General features: G+C 45.7%; 1 protein-coding gene across 2 annotated transcripts; it reads left to right on the top strand.

The window, feature by feature from the left end:
* Positions 1–5,826: 5,826 nt before the first annotated feature.
* On the top strand, positions 5,827–12,760 carry LOC146380915 (zinc finger Y-chromosomal protein 1-like). Of its 2 annotated transcripts, none has more exons than XM_084940293.1 (4): positions 5,827–6,025; positions 6,477–6,693; positions 10,627–10,941; positions 11,147–12,760. In XM_084940293.1, exons 1-4 carry the CDS (start codon positions 5,852–5,854, stop codon positions 12,538–12,540), a joined length of 2,100 nt encoding a protein of 699 aa, XP_084796419.1. In that variant the 5' UTR covers positions 5,827–5,851; the 3' UTR covers positions 12,541–12,760. The 2 variants fall into 2 exon arrangements, with proteins under 2 accessions (XP_084796419.1, XP_084796418.1); XM_084940292.1 differs by having other exon boundaries at positions 6,474–6,693.
* The last annotated feature ends 578 nt before the right edge of the window (positions 12,761–13,338 follow it).

Here is a 13,338-nt window from a genome sequence, read left to right as displayed (position 1 = left end):
GTCAGGAGTTAAATGCAACCCAAAACTACATAATGATTTCCCAATCTTTAAAGGTATAACGTGGCATAAGATAATATAATAATCTCACAACATTTAAGTCACATATAAAATGTCCCTGGTTAAGACCAGGTATCAATACCAGTGTAAAAAAAATATGACAGATCAAAATATTCAGATCTGCAGTGGCAACATTTTGAATAATGGAGCAGCCAAAATAAGTAATACATTTAATTAAAATTACAGGTTTTTAGTATGCATTTAATTATGAATTCAGGAAACATCCTATTTCTATAGCATCTGCCCCTGCTCTTAACTAGTAATTTAGCTTTTTTTTAACAATATGAACATTGGTTGGTATGATTCACATTTGTAGGTCTTTAATTGTTAATTTATTTATTTTTTGTTAAAAAAAAATGCTAGTCAATCATTTTGTTTGGTTTATGTGGAAAATTATTCAATAACTTCCTGCTAATACACAACATTTCGTCATATTTCCTTATAACCATCTTTTGTCTGACTATTTGAATCCCATTTGAATTTACAATAAAGGATCCACAGAGTTTGGTGAAAATAATGACAGTAGATGTTTGTGCGAAAGCGCTGGAAGCAAATTTGTGTGTGATGTTCTTTCAGTGTTGCACTTTGTAGACGCTCCCTGAGCACTGGCCTCACATAGAGACCAGTGTTGTTAGTCCAGGTCAGAGGATGGCTTGTTGGAATTAAAATGAGCTTGTAGTTTTTCCGCTTTAATAATGTGCATAGAGAAAGGTGTTGTTGGACTTTGATTATGTCCATTTCTTTCACACTTCACCTTTAAAAGTGAAGCCATGTGGTTCCTTGAATGAAAAACATGACTTTTAAAGTCTTCTTCATATTGTCATCTCTCCTATATCCAGTTACATCAGTGCAAAAAAACACTAATAAATAGATATAAAAGGAGTAAGAAAATAAATATACGCTTAAGTCTTAGGGGATCAAGAGAAATTACAATTTACAGTTTAGAGTAGTTTAAAGTGACCAGTGTAGCAGCTTGTAAACCTGAGCAGATTTTCTTGGGAGTAAAAAAAATTGTCCATAGAGCAGCATTCGTCTTACAGAGGCAGTGGTGTGTAGAGTGCAAAAGAGTAGGTTAACAGTTTGCGTGGGTGTGTGTGGTGGGGGGAGTGGGGGAGCCGGTAGTGAGTTCAGGAGTCTGATGGCTGAAAAAGCTATCTCGCAGTCTGGAGGATCAGGCCCCGATGCTGCGATAGCACCTGCCGGATGGGAGGAGGGAGAAAACTCCATGTGAGGGATCAAGCATGATGCAGGAGGCCTTACTGATGCAGTGTTTGTGAAAGATGTCTTGTAGAAGAGGGAGAGATGTTCCGATGATCTTGTCAGCTGCTTTGACGATCCGATGTTGTCACAGTCTGTGGAGACAGACCGTGCGGTGGTGTGCGTGGCGGACCCAGGTGCGAACACAGTCAAGTCATGTCGTTAAGTCAAGTTGGCTTTATTGTCACTTCAACCATATACAGTTTAACAGTACACAGTGAGGCGAAACAACGTTCCTCCAGGAACCAAGGTGCTACATGCAACATAAATTTGCAACATAAATTAACAGAAAACACTAAACTAGCTAACTAAGAGGCCTAGTTAGCTGGCTAGCAGAGACAAGACAGACTGACCTAACATAAATTACAACATAAATTAACAAAGAAAAAACTAACTAACTATCTAAGGAAGACTTTTTTTTTTTTGTTATCAGACAGCAGACAACAAAGTGCACGTGCAAATGTGCAAACAAGAGCAGCAAAGTGACAGAATGATAGAAAAACACAACGTAACATAATAATAAGGTTTTGTGATGATGAGTTGAGGTAGTGGAGGGACAGTAAACATTCCTTAGTGTAGCAGCAAAAATTAGGAAGTACAGAAGTTAGTGCAAAAAGTCCAGTAATAATATTGTGCAAAAGAGCATTTACAGGTTGGTGTGTACGATGGTTTGGTGGTGTAGGTCAGTGTGTTTGCGCTTGTGTTGATTAGTCAGTCCAGTCTCAATGTTTTGAGGTAGTTGAGTTAACCTGAGTGATAATGTGTGTGTGTGTGTGTGTGTGTGTGTGTGTGTGTGTGTGTGTGTGTGTGTGTGTGTGTGTGTGTGTGTGTGTTTGTGTTTATCAGTCAGTCCCTTTTTGCTGAGGAGACGGGTGGCTTGTGGAAAAAAGCTGTTGCACAGTCTGGATGTGTGTGCCCGAATGCTTCGGTACCTTTTTCCAGATGGCAGGAGTGTGAAGAGTGTGTGAGAGGGGTGTGTCCGATCAGCCACAATGCTGGTGGCTTTGCGAATGCATCGTGTGGTGTAGATGTCCTCAATAGAGGGGAGAGAGACCCCGATGATCTTCTCTGCTGTTCCCACTATCCGCTGTAGGGTCTTGTGGTCCGATATGGCACAGTTCCCAAACCAGACAGTGATGCAGCCGCTCAGGATGCTCTCGATAGTTCCTCTATAGAAGGTGGTCAGGATCGGTGGTGGAAGCCGGGCCTTTCTCAGTCTTCTCAGAAAGAAGAGACACTGTTGGGCTTTCTTGTGCAGGGAGCTGGTGTTGAGGGACGAGCCGAGGTCCTTCTCCAGGTGGACGCCCAGGAATTTGGTGCTGAGGTGAGGAGACGGTGGTGAACTGAAAGAGAGCCTTTATTATGGCTGATGACATAAAGTTCAAACAAGGCAGAAGCACAGTGACTGAACTAAACTATAACTAAACTGGGAAACTGACACTGTGATAAACTATGAAGACTCAGAAAACTATGACTATGAATGCAAAGACTGGCTGTGAAAACATGGAGGGTGGGAACACAGACGACGCGATACAGACTGAATGAAACACAGAGACTAAATACACATAAGGGATGATCAAGGGAAGTGGCCACGCATGGGAGCACAGCTGACACACATGAACCTAACGACAGGACAGGAGAAGTGAAACTAAATACACTGACATTGGACACAGACTTTCAAAGTAAAACAGGAAACATGGAGATTAGACATGACATGAACTTAACATAACCACACAGACATGACGCATGACAGGTAGACGCACGAACCAGGGAGACTGAGTACAGGCAGAGATGACATAAACAACTAAGAAACAAAGGACTAAACAGCAACCTAGAAATTAACTAGATGAACTAAACTAGGGCACAAATGAATACCAAAGATACATAAAAAAAACTCAAACACTGGGTCACACGACCCAGGACCATGACAGATGTAGCCGGCTGAGGATGCCGACTTTGCAGTTTCCAAACCACATGGGGATGCAGCTGGTCCAAACGCTCTATGGTGCCCCTGTAGAACATGGTGAGTGTGGGAGAAGGGAGGTTGGCCCGCTTCAGGTATCTCAGGAAGTGGGGGAGCTGCTGGGCCTTTTTAGTGATGGAGGTGGTGTTGGTGGTCCAGGTGAGGTCGTCTGAGATGTGAACTTGGTTCTGTTAACAGTCTCTACCGTGGAACCATGGATGCTGAGTGGTGTGTGAGTGGAGCGGTGTGAGTGGAGTGAGTCTTCCTGAAGTCGATGATATTCTCCTTGGTTTTGTCCACATTCAGTGACAGGTTGTTCTCGTTGTACCAGAACGCCAGCTGCTGAACCACATCTCTGTACGCTGACTCGTCATTGCTGCTGATGAGTCCAACCACGGTTGTGTCGTTAGCGAACTTGATGATGTGGTTAGAGCTGTGTAGGGCGGTGCAGTTGTGTGTCAGGAGAGTGAACAACAGAGGGCTGAGAACACAGCCCAAGGAGCTCCTGTGGTCAGCCTGCAGACGACACCACAGTGGTGGGGCTCATTTCCAAGGGAGACGAGTCTACGTACAGAGACGAGGTGGCGCAGCTGACGTCATGGTGTAAGGCCAATAACCTCCTCCTCAACACTTCAAAAACCAAAGAACTCATAATAGACTTCAGAAGGAAAAAGGCAGAGATCCAACCACTATTCATTAATGGGGACTGTGTAGAAAGGGTGGCAAGCTTCCGCTTCCTGGGAGTCAATATAGAGGAGAACCTGTCCTGGAGTGTGAACACCTCCGAGCTGCTGAAAAAGGCCCAACAGAGACTGTACTTCCTGAGAATTCTCAGGAGGAATAACATCATAACATCCAGCAAGGAGACTGCTGGTGTCCTTCTACAGAGCCACCATTGAGAGTGTTCTAACCTACTGCATATGTATTTGGTACACTAGCTGCACAGGGGCTCAGAGGAAAGCACTCCAAGGGATCATTAACACCGCCCAAAAGATCACTGGCTGCCCTCTCCCCACACTGGAAGTCCTACACAACGTCCACTGTTTTAAAAAGGCCCAAAACATCACAAAAGACACCTCACATCCTGGCCACTCCCTGTTTGAACTGTTGCCCTCAGGCAGACGGTATAGGGCAATCAGCGCAAGGACTAATAGACTCAAACACAGCTGTTATCCAACTGCAATAACACATCTGAATACTACAAAAAAAATGTCCATCACGCCACTCTTGTGTTAATCTATGCACGGTCTGAAGCATGTATGTGGGAATGTATGTGAATGTTTTACTGTTACGTCTTATTAGTATTTTAAGTATTCTATCTATTTTATTTATTGAATTTTATTGTTTTATTTATATTTTGATATTGCTAGGGATGATGCAATGATCGGGGACCATTCTTAATTTTGTTGTTCCTGTGACAATGACAATAAAGTTTCTGATTCTGATTCTGATGGTGCTGGAGATGTTGTCGCCGATCCGGATACCACCATGATACTCCCTGATGATTTAGTAGATTTCACACTACTGAACAAAAAGAACAAGAACAGGGGTTTTTATCTTAAATTCACATACAGTGCAGGAATATATTAATCGGTATTACAGTTATGTCAAAATCTACACAGATGCATCAAGGAATACAGCCAACCAAAGCGGGATAGCATTTATTGTTCCTGAATTTAAGGTAGGGAAAAGGATCAGTGACGATTTGTCAGTATACATAGGAGAAATGGTTTCAATACTGTTAGCAGTCCAGTGGATTGAAGATACAAGACCACTAAGATCTGTGATATGCTCGGACGAGTTAATCGTTGGCCAGTTTGCAAGACAGTCACTCAGACTGCACACCTGGCATTCTGATAGAGATCCAGCAAACATTATTCAGAGTTATTATGATGGGGCTTATGGTCACCTTCTTATAGGTACCAGCGCATCATGGAGTTAAGGGAAATTAAATAGCAGACAGAATGGCAAAGGAAGCTACAAAGAGACCGCTGGTGGATATGGATATCAGTAGGACAAAGATCAAGAGTAGAATACAGCATAAAATGAAAGAAAGGTGGCAAAAGCAATGGGAGGAAGAGAGTAAAGGATGAAAAATCCAAAGGAAAACAGGCGAAATGAGAAGCAGAGGAAGGAACAGGAGAGAGGAGACGGTTATAGCTCGACTCAGATTTGGGCACACTGGTTTGAATAGCATGTTGTTTTTAATAGGAAAACACAGTTTAGGGAAGTGTGACTGCAATAGAGAAGAAGAAACAACACAACATGTTTTAATGCATTGTCAGAAATATGATGCTAAAAGAAGACAATTGATCAGAAAGCTTGGTGATATGAAAGTGAAACTGGACTAGGTTGATTTATTTCACAAGCACTCTAGAAGTGAAAGTTATCGGGCCATATTTTGGTTTTTAATTCAGACTCATTCGTTTGGGAGGATTTGAATAGTTTGTTTGTTTTTTGTCATTTCGGTGCTCACTCCACACCAGTTGGTAGCGGTAATGCACCATTTTGCTGTTTGCCAACGGCCAATAAACAATATAAAGAAGAAGAAGAGTTCCCGGTGTGGCCGCTGAGATGGGGGCAGCACTGAGCTGCTGCAGAGGAAGCTACAGAGGAGCAGAAGAAGAGCAGCAGCAGAGCGTGTGCGGCCTGCCGTTCCGCTGTGTTTCGCTGTTTTCCCGAGTTTTCGGATTCATACTGAAGCTGTTCTCTGCTCACAGCTCTCCCCCCGGACTCCGCCGCTCTCAGGTACCTGAAGCCGCTCCGTGGCTCCTCTGCCGGTCAAAGGGCCGTTAGCCTCTGCTAGTTGCTGTTAGCATGGCGCTAACGGCTCTCATAGATAAACATCAAGTTATTGATCACATTATTGATGAGATTGTCGGTGCCTGTTAACGGTCAGGTTACTGATCTTCGGACGGGGCGTGGCTGTGTAATGAAGCGCAGTTTGCGCTGTTTTAGCGTGTGTACGGTGGCCGAGAGGAGTCTAACTCCATACGCTCTTTAAAGCCTTCAGAGTGAATTCGTGGTCACGTGATGCAGCTTCAAACATTTAAGAGGTTAATTCTTATCGATTGGAAATCGTTGGTTATCGATCTGAGTGACTCTTCGCGCTTCAGTGTGAGTGGGCGGAGTCAGTGTGACTACTTCCTGTCCGGGTACAGGCTGAAATAACCTGACGGTGGTTTGTTCGGACCAGCAGGGGGCGCTGTGGGAGATGGAGCCTCCCGCAGAAGGAAAGCAGCTCTTTCTGCTGGGAGCTGCAGGAGAGGAGGAGAGGAGGAAGGAGGTGGGCTGCCAGTGGGAGAGCCCCGAGGAGGACAGGAAGGAGGTGGGCTGTCAGAGCGAGGCGGCAGAGAGGAGGGACGCCGCTGTCCAGGTGGACCTGCTGAGTCAGCAGCTGAGCTGGAGACACTCAGGTGAGAGCGCCGCCCTGCAGGTGGAGGGAGGAAACTTTCAAAGAACTTAATGGGGGAAAAAAAAGATTTTATTTAAATGTTAGTTTTAAACTTTATTTAATATGTAAATTATTTGATTTTTAGGATTCCCTAAAAATCTAATAAAATCAGAGTCAGCTGATCGTGACGTCTGATCGTCTTTACTATATTTTTGCTGCTCGTTAAATAAAATTATGTTCCGGTTCTTACTGAGGTTCACCTGAACTTTTCACCTGCTGCCATCTTTTGTTCTGAAGCCCGTTGGTTGTCACCTGTTGTCGTCATAGTGACGGGTCCAGTTGGGCGGTGCTTCCTGCTCGCTGGTGTGGGGGCTGGAGCTGGTTGTGTTTGCACTTTGTGCACGTCGCTGAGACTCCCAGGTTTTTGCTGGTCGGCGAAGCTTCTCTGATGGATTTTGGCAGTTTGGGGTTTAAAGGTGTTTGATGCACTGCTGAGGTCTGTTTCTCACTACCCTGGAAAAGGTGCACGTCTGCAGGTTAACGCGGGCTTCCTACGACCCCGCGTGGAGCTGAGGTCGGAGAGACTGTACGCTGCGCTGCTTGCCCTGTTAGCAGTGGCTGTTTGGGCTCCTTCTCACCCATTGGCTGAGTATCTGTGAGCCACTGACGGTCTCTCGGACATCTCAGCAATGGCGATGGTGCGTCTCCATCACGAGAAGCTACTGGACTTATTTCCACCTTTACCTCATGGGCTGCTTTTAAGGTGGAATGTTTAATCAGTCAGCTTAGATCGTTGCGTCAGTGCTGATAGATCTAATTTAGTCTGAACTTTGAAGTGAGGTGCTGAGGCGCTGATCTGAGGCCAGGCGTAATGATGTGTTTCTGACAGAAGAACGCAGCGCTGCCGCCCTGAGCGTCTTCGCCCCAATCCACTGATTGAAGAAGAACAACCCCAGGTTTCTCTTCAGCACTGTCTCTTCAAAAAGTCAGAGCTCTGTTGAGCCAACCATCCCTTTAACGTTAACAAGAATATTAATAAGAACTTATTTTAAGAAATAATTACTACAGAAGAAGAAAAGTGGTGGTCGGCCACCCTGTAAACCGCCCTCAGAGGTTATAATGATTGAACCAGGTTGTTTTCAAATAGAATAGAATAGAATATCATTGTCACATGTACAATGCGATTTAGAGCATCTCCTACTCAGTGCAGACATGTAGAAATAAGGAGGGTGAGGTGCACAATTCTGCTGCACTGTATACATATGAATAAAAAAATATTAAATATAATTATTAGAGGCTTTGTAATTAATCGCAATTAATCGCACAAGAAAATTTGCTCCGAAGCACAAATGTTTTTTTAATTTTAAAGGAATTTAGTGTGCGACAGAATCAAATAATAGACATGCACATGACTATTGTAATCTCAAGCTCTTTTAATTTATGGGGAAAAGGCATTTAAACTACATTTCAATTCAAAACAGAAACAAAAATAATATCCCTGGATAAAATTGGAAGACTTAAAATAAAATGTTACTTTAAGTACATTTTCAAAATGATATTGTCTTTAAATAATAATAATAATAATAAATACATAAAGTGCAGTTTTTCTTCTTAAAAAAAATAAGGCAGAAACATAAAAGGTTATTTGAGCAGCTTCACCTTTAAACTCTGAGTAACCTTAGCCAACATTTTGTACATTAGGCTAAAACAGTGTGATCATCGAACATTTTAGTGCAGAAATAACAAACCCATTGGACTCACAATACCTCCATGCTTATTTACTGTCGGTCTCTTTCAGCCAGTTACTTAGACAAACTAGCCTGTTCACATGTTCAGAGCAGCTCTAATTTTGTTGCTATGTTACTGTAAGTGAGAACAGTCTGTCACATGGGACAGAAGTGGCAGGACCAATCAGATACTTGCAGGCCAGGACAGAAGGTGTAGGTGGGTCGCTGCTCAACTGGACCACCACTCCAGCATGCAGTCTGTCTGGCTGATGGTGGATTCTGCTGTGTACAAACTCAGGGCCCTTTTACACAGGGCTTCCTCATCTGCATCAGAGAGGGGGAGGCTCTTTGTCTTTGCTGGCTCCTTTGTGGTGGCATTGTTACACTGTTACTGCAGCAGGGCTGGTCCAAACCTCTTCTCGCTCTCCCCTTGCAAGACGCTCTAAATCAGTGGTCTCCAACCTTTTTTGCACCATGGACCGGCCTTTGAGGTGTCCCGGATAAATACAACAAAATAAAATGATAGGACCAAGGCATAAACGGTGGTATTTTGTATATAAAATAATAAATTCAAATTCACTGTGTACTTGTGTAATTTTATTAGCAGCGTTCTCCTGAAATGCGCCAACAACATTGAGAATAACATCCTCCTCTCTGCCCTTTAATGCTCTCTGGTCGCTATGGTAACGTGTAAATTTTTCTTTCAAAATAAGAGACACAACTACAACACAGGAAAAGACCCAGGGAAACAGAGTTAACGATAAAAACCCTGAAAACCATCAATTTCACACCCGAGCCTCAACTCTTGCAGTCCGGTACCAAATGACAGTGGTCCATGGCCTGGGGGTTGGGGAGCACTGCTTTAAATCCTTAAAGTGTGGGTGAAGCACAGCAGCTATCGGGAGCCACTGATGGTTGGGACAGGTCCTTTGTGAAGGCGGTCTTAAATTTCACCATGTAGTTTGAGTCATCATCAGAGACCTCCATGGTGTGATGCAGGTGGCAGAAAGCAGGTAAAACCACTGAACATGAGACATGTCTCACCTCCAAGAAGCTCAGTCACACACCTGTAGTAGACAGTTCAAGAAAGTCATTATTCATCTCCACAATAACTGTCAACTACAGAGCGTTTTGAATAAACAGTAACAATAAGTTAAAAAATAGTTTTATTTACCTGCATGGCTCAACAACAGTGGCCAGCTTTTGGTGGTTTACCAGCTCTGGTGGTGTTAAAATGACTAGTTTGTGCTTTTGTTTGTCTAAAGCAGCAAAAACAACCTCGTGATACTTTAGCAGACGAGACACCACATCCAGGGTTGAATTCCACCGTGTGGAAATATCCTGTATGAGTGGCTCTTTCTGTTGCCCCAGTCTTGTTTGCTCCTGGTGTAGTTCCTCCATATTTGCAGGGCTGTCTGTAATACATCTCATTTTGCTTTTCAGTGTCAAAAAGCTGAATTTTACTTGAAATAGTCTTTCAGGCAGTTGGAAAGTTGGATCACCTGACGCAAACTGTAGCACCCCCTATCTTCTACCACTGGTAGTGGTCTACAGTCCAGAGCAATCCATTATGGGAGATAGTAACATAGTTTGTCCGATGTTGACTTACTAATTTTGGTCCTGAAGCCAGTCATTTCATCAAGTTTGGTCAGCTCCCACAGTTTCTGTGCTCACTGAAACATGTTTTGCATTTAGATGGTACCGTAAGGTTGAAATGCTTTGGGTGTTATCCAAACTCGTTTTTGCACAGTTTGCACAAAACCTCACTTTTATCAAAGCTTCCATTGGGTAGTCTTTGGAAATGAAATTTGCCTCTGATCAGTCCTAGCAATGTGCTTTCTTCTGATTCTTTGTAGCTTTGTTTTGTGCATCACTGTAATTGGTATAAAAGGAAATCATGCACTGACAATAGTTCCCCTTTGCTTGGAATGCAAAGTGCGATTAAATTAGTTAATTTTTAAAAAAATGAATTAATCACAATTAACGCATCAAAGTCCCACCCGTAATAAAAATATTAGAAAAATAAACAGTGTTTGCATTTCCAGTGTGGGCTATTGCAGGTAAATTAAATAGTGCACAGTAGTGATAGTGGTGTTTGTAGTCTGTGTATTACACGAATAAAACCATGATTAACCCGTCAGTGATGATTCTGTCAGTCAGTTTGCATCACAGACTCAGATTCTGAGTCCTGGTCCTCGTCCCGCTCTGACGCCGGTCTTTGTGTGCAGGCTCGTCTGCGATGCTGCTGCAGTGCATCGCCGTCCGAGCTGACGGACCAGACGGGGGCGCTCTGCTGCAGCACTGCACCACCAACAGGACCAGAACCAGAATCATCCGCCCCGCCCCCAAACTCTCCGATGAACCCACCCCAGCCAAGTCCAGGACCCAGAGGAGACGGTTGGTACCTCAGAGCTCCAACACTGACAAACAGAGTCGCCGCCGCCGCCACGAGTCATCTGACACTGACCAACAAGAGGAGGCGGAGGTCATGGCAGTGGAGGAGGACGTCACAGCTGACCCCACCTGGACTCCATCTGAAGGAGGTGAGTCAGATTTTACTGACGTTTAATATTTGTAGCTTAAAAGTATTAAGCTTTTTATTTCCACTCATTCACATTTTATTTAGACTGGTTTAACTCTGGATTAACTCGACTTTAACTCGTCGTGAGGTTGTTTTTTACTCTTGTGTAAATCAGGATTAATCTGATGTTATCCTTGGTTTAACTCTTTCCTCTTGTGTCGCTGCAGGTGTTGCGCTCCAGCCGCTGCCTGCGGCTCCCGGAGCCCTGCGGGCGGACTCCCAGGATGTGGCCGCAGTGAAGCTGGAGCTCGACAGCACCGTGTGCGACGTTTGCGGCAAAGTGATGAAGAACAAGTCGAGTCTGGCTCGCCACTCCTTCATCCACACGGGGAAGAAGCCGTTCGCCTGCCACCTGTGTGAACTGCGCTTCAATCGCCGCGACAACCTGCAGCACCACCTGAATCGGCTGCATCCAGACGGCGTCGCCAAGCGGGAGAAACAGCGGCAAGTTCAGGCGTGGCTGTGTGCCGTGTGCGGCAAGACGTTCAGCTGCCGCTCGCGGCTCAAGACGCACGAGGTCATCCACTCGGGGGTGAAGCCGCACAGCTGCGACCTCTGCCCCAAGGCCTACATGAGGGCCAATGACCTTGAGCACCACAAGAAGGTCGTGCACGTGGACGGCACCGCCGAGCCCCCGCGGCCGAGCTCACTGCTCTGCGACTTCTGCGGCAAAGAGTTTAAGTGCAGGTCACAGCTCGCTGTCCACTTCCAGACGCACACAGGTGAGCGGCCGCACCTCTGCGACATCTGCGGCCGCAAGTTCGCTCGCCAGTACCAGCTCAAACGCCACAAAGTCCTGGTCCACAGCAACCATGTCAATGGAGAAGACAGCCCACCAGACGCCCCGTTTGCCTGCGGCGTGTGTGGGAAACGGCTCAAATCTGAGGCGCTGCTCACTGCTCACGCCCGCATCCACACAGGTGACAAGCCTCACCGCTGTGGCGTCTGCCTGCGCAGCTTCCAGCGTGCCACCTGCCTCAAACAGCACCAAGTCCGCGTGCACCTGCGGGTCAGGGCGGGCGACGCCAGTGCCAGCCGCAGGAGGAGCACCGCCACCTCTGAGAAGGCGTTCCCGTGCACCGTCTGCAGCAAGGTGTTCAAGTTTCGGTCGCTGCTGGCAAGCCACTCCACCATCCACAGCGACGCCCGGCCCTTCGCCTGCGACTTCTGCAGCCGCCGCTTCCGCCGCCTCAGTCACCTGAAGAGGCACCGAGAGGTCGTCCATGCCAATGGGGCGCGCCTGCCGCAGAGTTTCGTCTGCCACATCTGCGGCAAGGACAAGAAGTGTCGCTCGCAGCTTGCCAGGCACGTCATCATCCACACCGGGGAGCGCCCGTTCGCCTGCGACCTCTGCTCCGCCCGCTTCAACCGCCATGGCAACCTGCAGCAGCACAGGAAGCGCATGCACGGTGTTGGGACACCGCCAGACGAGGAGGCCCCGCCCATCCTTTTTGACGACGACGCGGTTCTGACGTACAAACAGGAGGAGACAGTGGGGGACTGCGCGGCAGAACTGTCTGAGGACGACATGGACGCCGCTCAGCAGCTGGACGCCACCTGACAGCAGTGAGCGTGTTCACGGAGTCTTGATGCACCAGAGCAGCTCTGCAGGGTTTGACAAACAGACGGAGCTCTCAGAGGGTCTCATGATGTTCAAAGACAAGCAGAGGCAGCTGATTGGCTGGCGGGCTGGTCACAGATCAGCTGAGATTATGGTAGAAGGAGTTTGAATCAAACTTTATTTGTCTGTATCATGGTTTCATTAAAGATGGTTAAATCACTGCTTCTGTGGTTTCTCAAGGTTCAGTCACATGATTTCATTAATATTGACGGTGACCAATCGGTGTGGAGGAGGAGTGTGTTATCTTTGGCAGTTTAAAGGGTCAGTTAAAGAAATGTGTTTGTGTGACTGCTGGGAGCAAAGAGCTGACAAAAACAACATACACCTGGCTCTTTGCTCAGGTGTGCAGACACAACACTCATCCCTCGCGTTAGGAGCCTTTTAATGCTTGAATGATTGAGTTCAGAGACATGTGACACTAGGGCTGTTCGATATAACGATATATATCGATGACGATATTAAAACATCTGTCGTTTCATTTTACGCTATCGTTTGTTTCGTGGTGTTGCAAAATAAACTGTTGACAGCATTATTTCTTCATGTTTTGATGGTCACTGTAGTTATTATTAATTTCTTAAAGTTCTCTCTTTCTCTTATATTTAATATAACCACACTACAGACGGACAAGCGCCTGTTTTTATGCGTTGTCGTTAGCAACAACGACGGTAACACCATCGCGTGCCCGCTTGTTTATGTTCCACATAAACCTTTCACAATAAAGCTCAAGATCCTGTTGAG

The sequence above is a fragment of the Perissodus microlepis genome, chromosome 9 (assembly GCF_051167445.1).
Source record: "Perissodus microlepis isolate ML-2025 ecotype Zambia chromosome 9, ASM5116744v1, whole genome shotgun sequence".
Classification (NCBI taxonomy): Eukaryota; Metazoa; Chordata; class Actinopteri; order Cichliformes; family Cichlidae; genus Perissodus; species Perissodus microlepis.
Note: the sequence above shows the minus strand (reverse complement) of the source record. Positions and strands in the feature narration are given on the sequence as shown.

Coding starts and splice junctions, on each gene's coding strand:
- LOC146380915 (XM_084940292.1), top strand. CDS start 5,852: ATGGGGGCAGCACTGAGCTGCTGCAGAGGAAGCTACAGAGGAGCAGAA. Junction 6,026..6,473: donor CCGGACTCCGCCGCTCTCAG/GTACCTGAAGCC, acceptor TGTTCGGACCAG/CAGGGGGCGCTGTGGGAGAT. Junction 6,694..10,626: donor GCTGAGCTGGAGACACTCAG/GTGAGAGCGCCG, acceptor CTTTGTGTGCAG/GCTCGTCTGCGATGCTGCTG.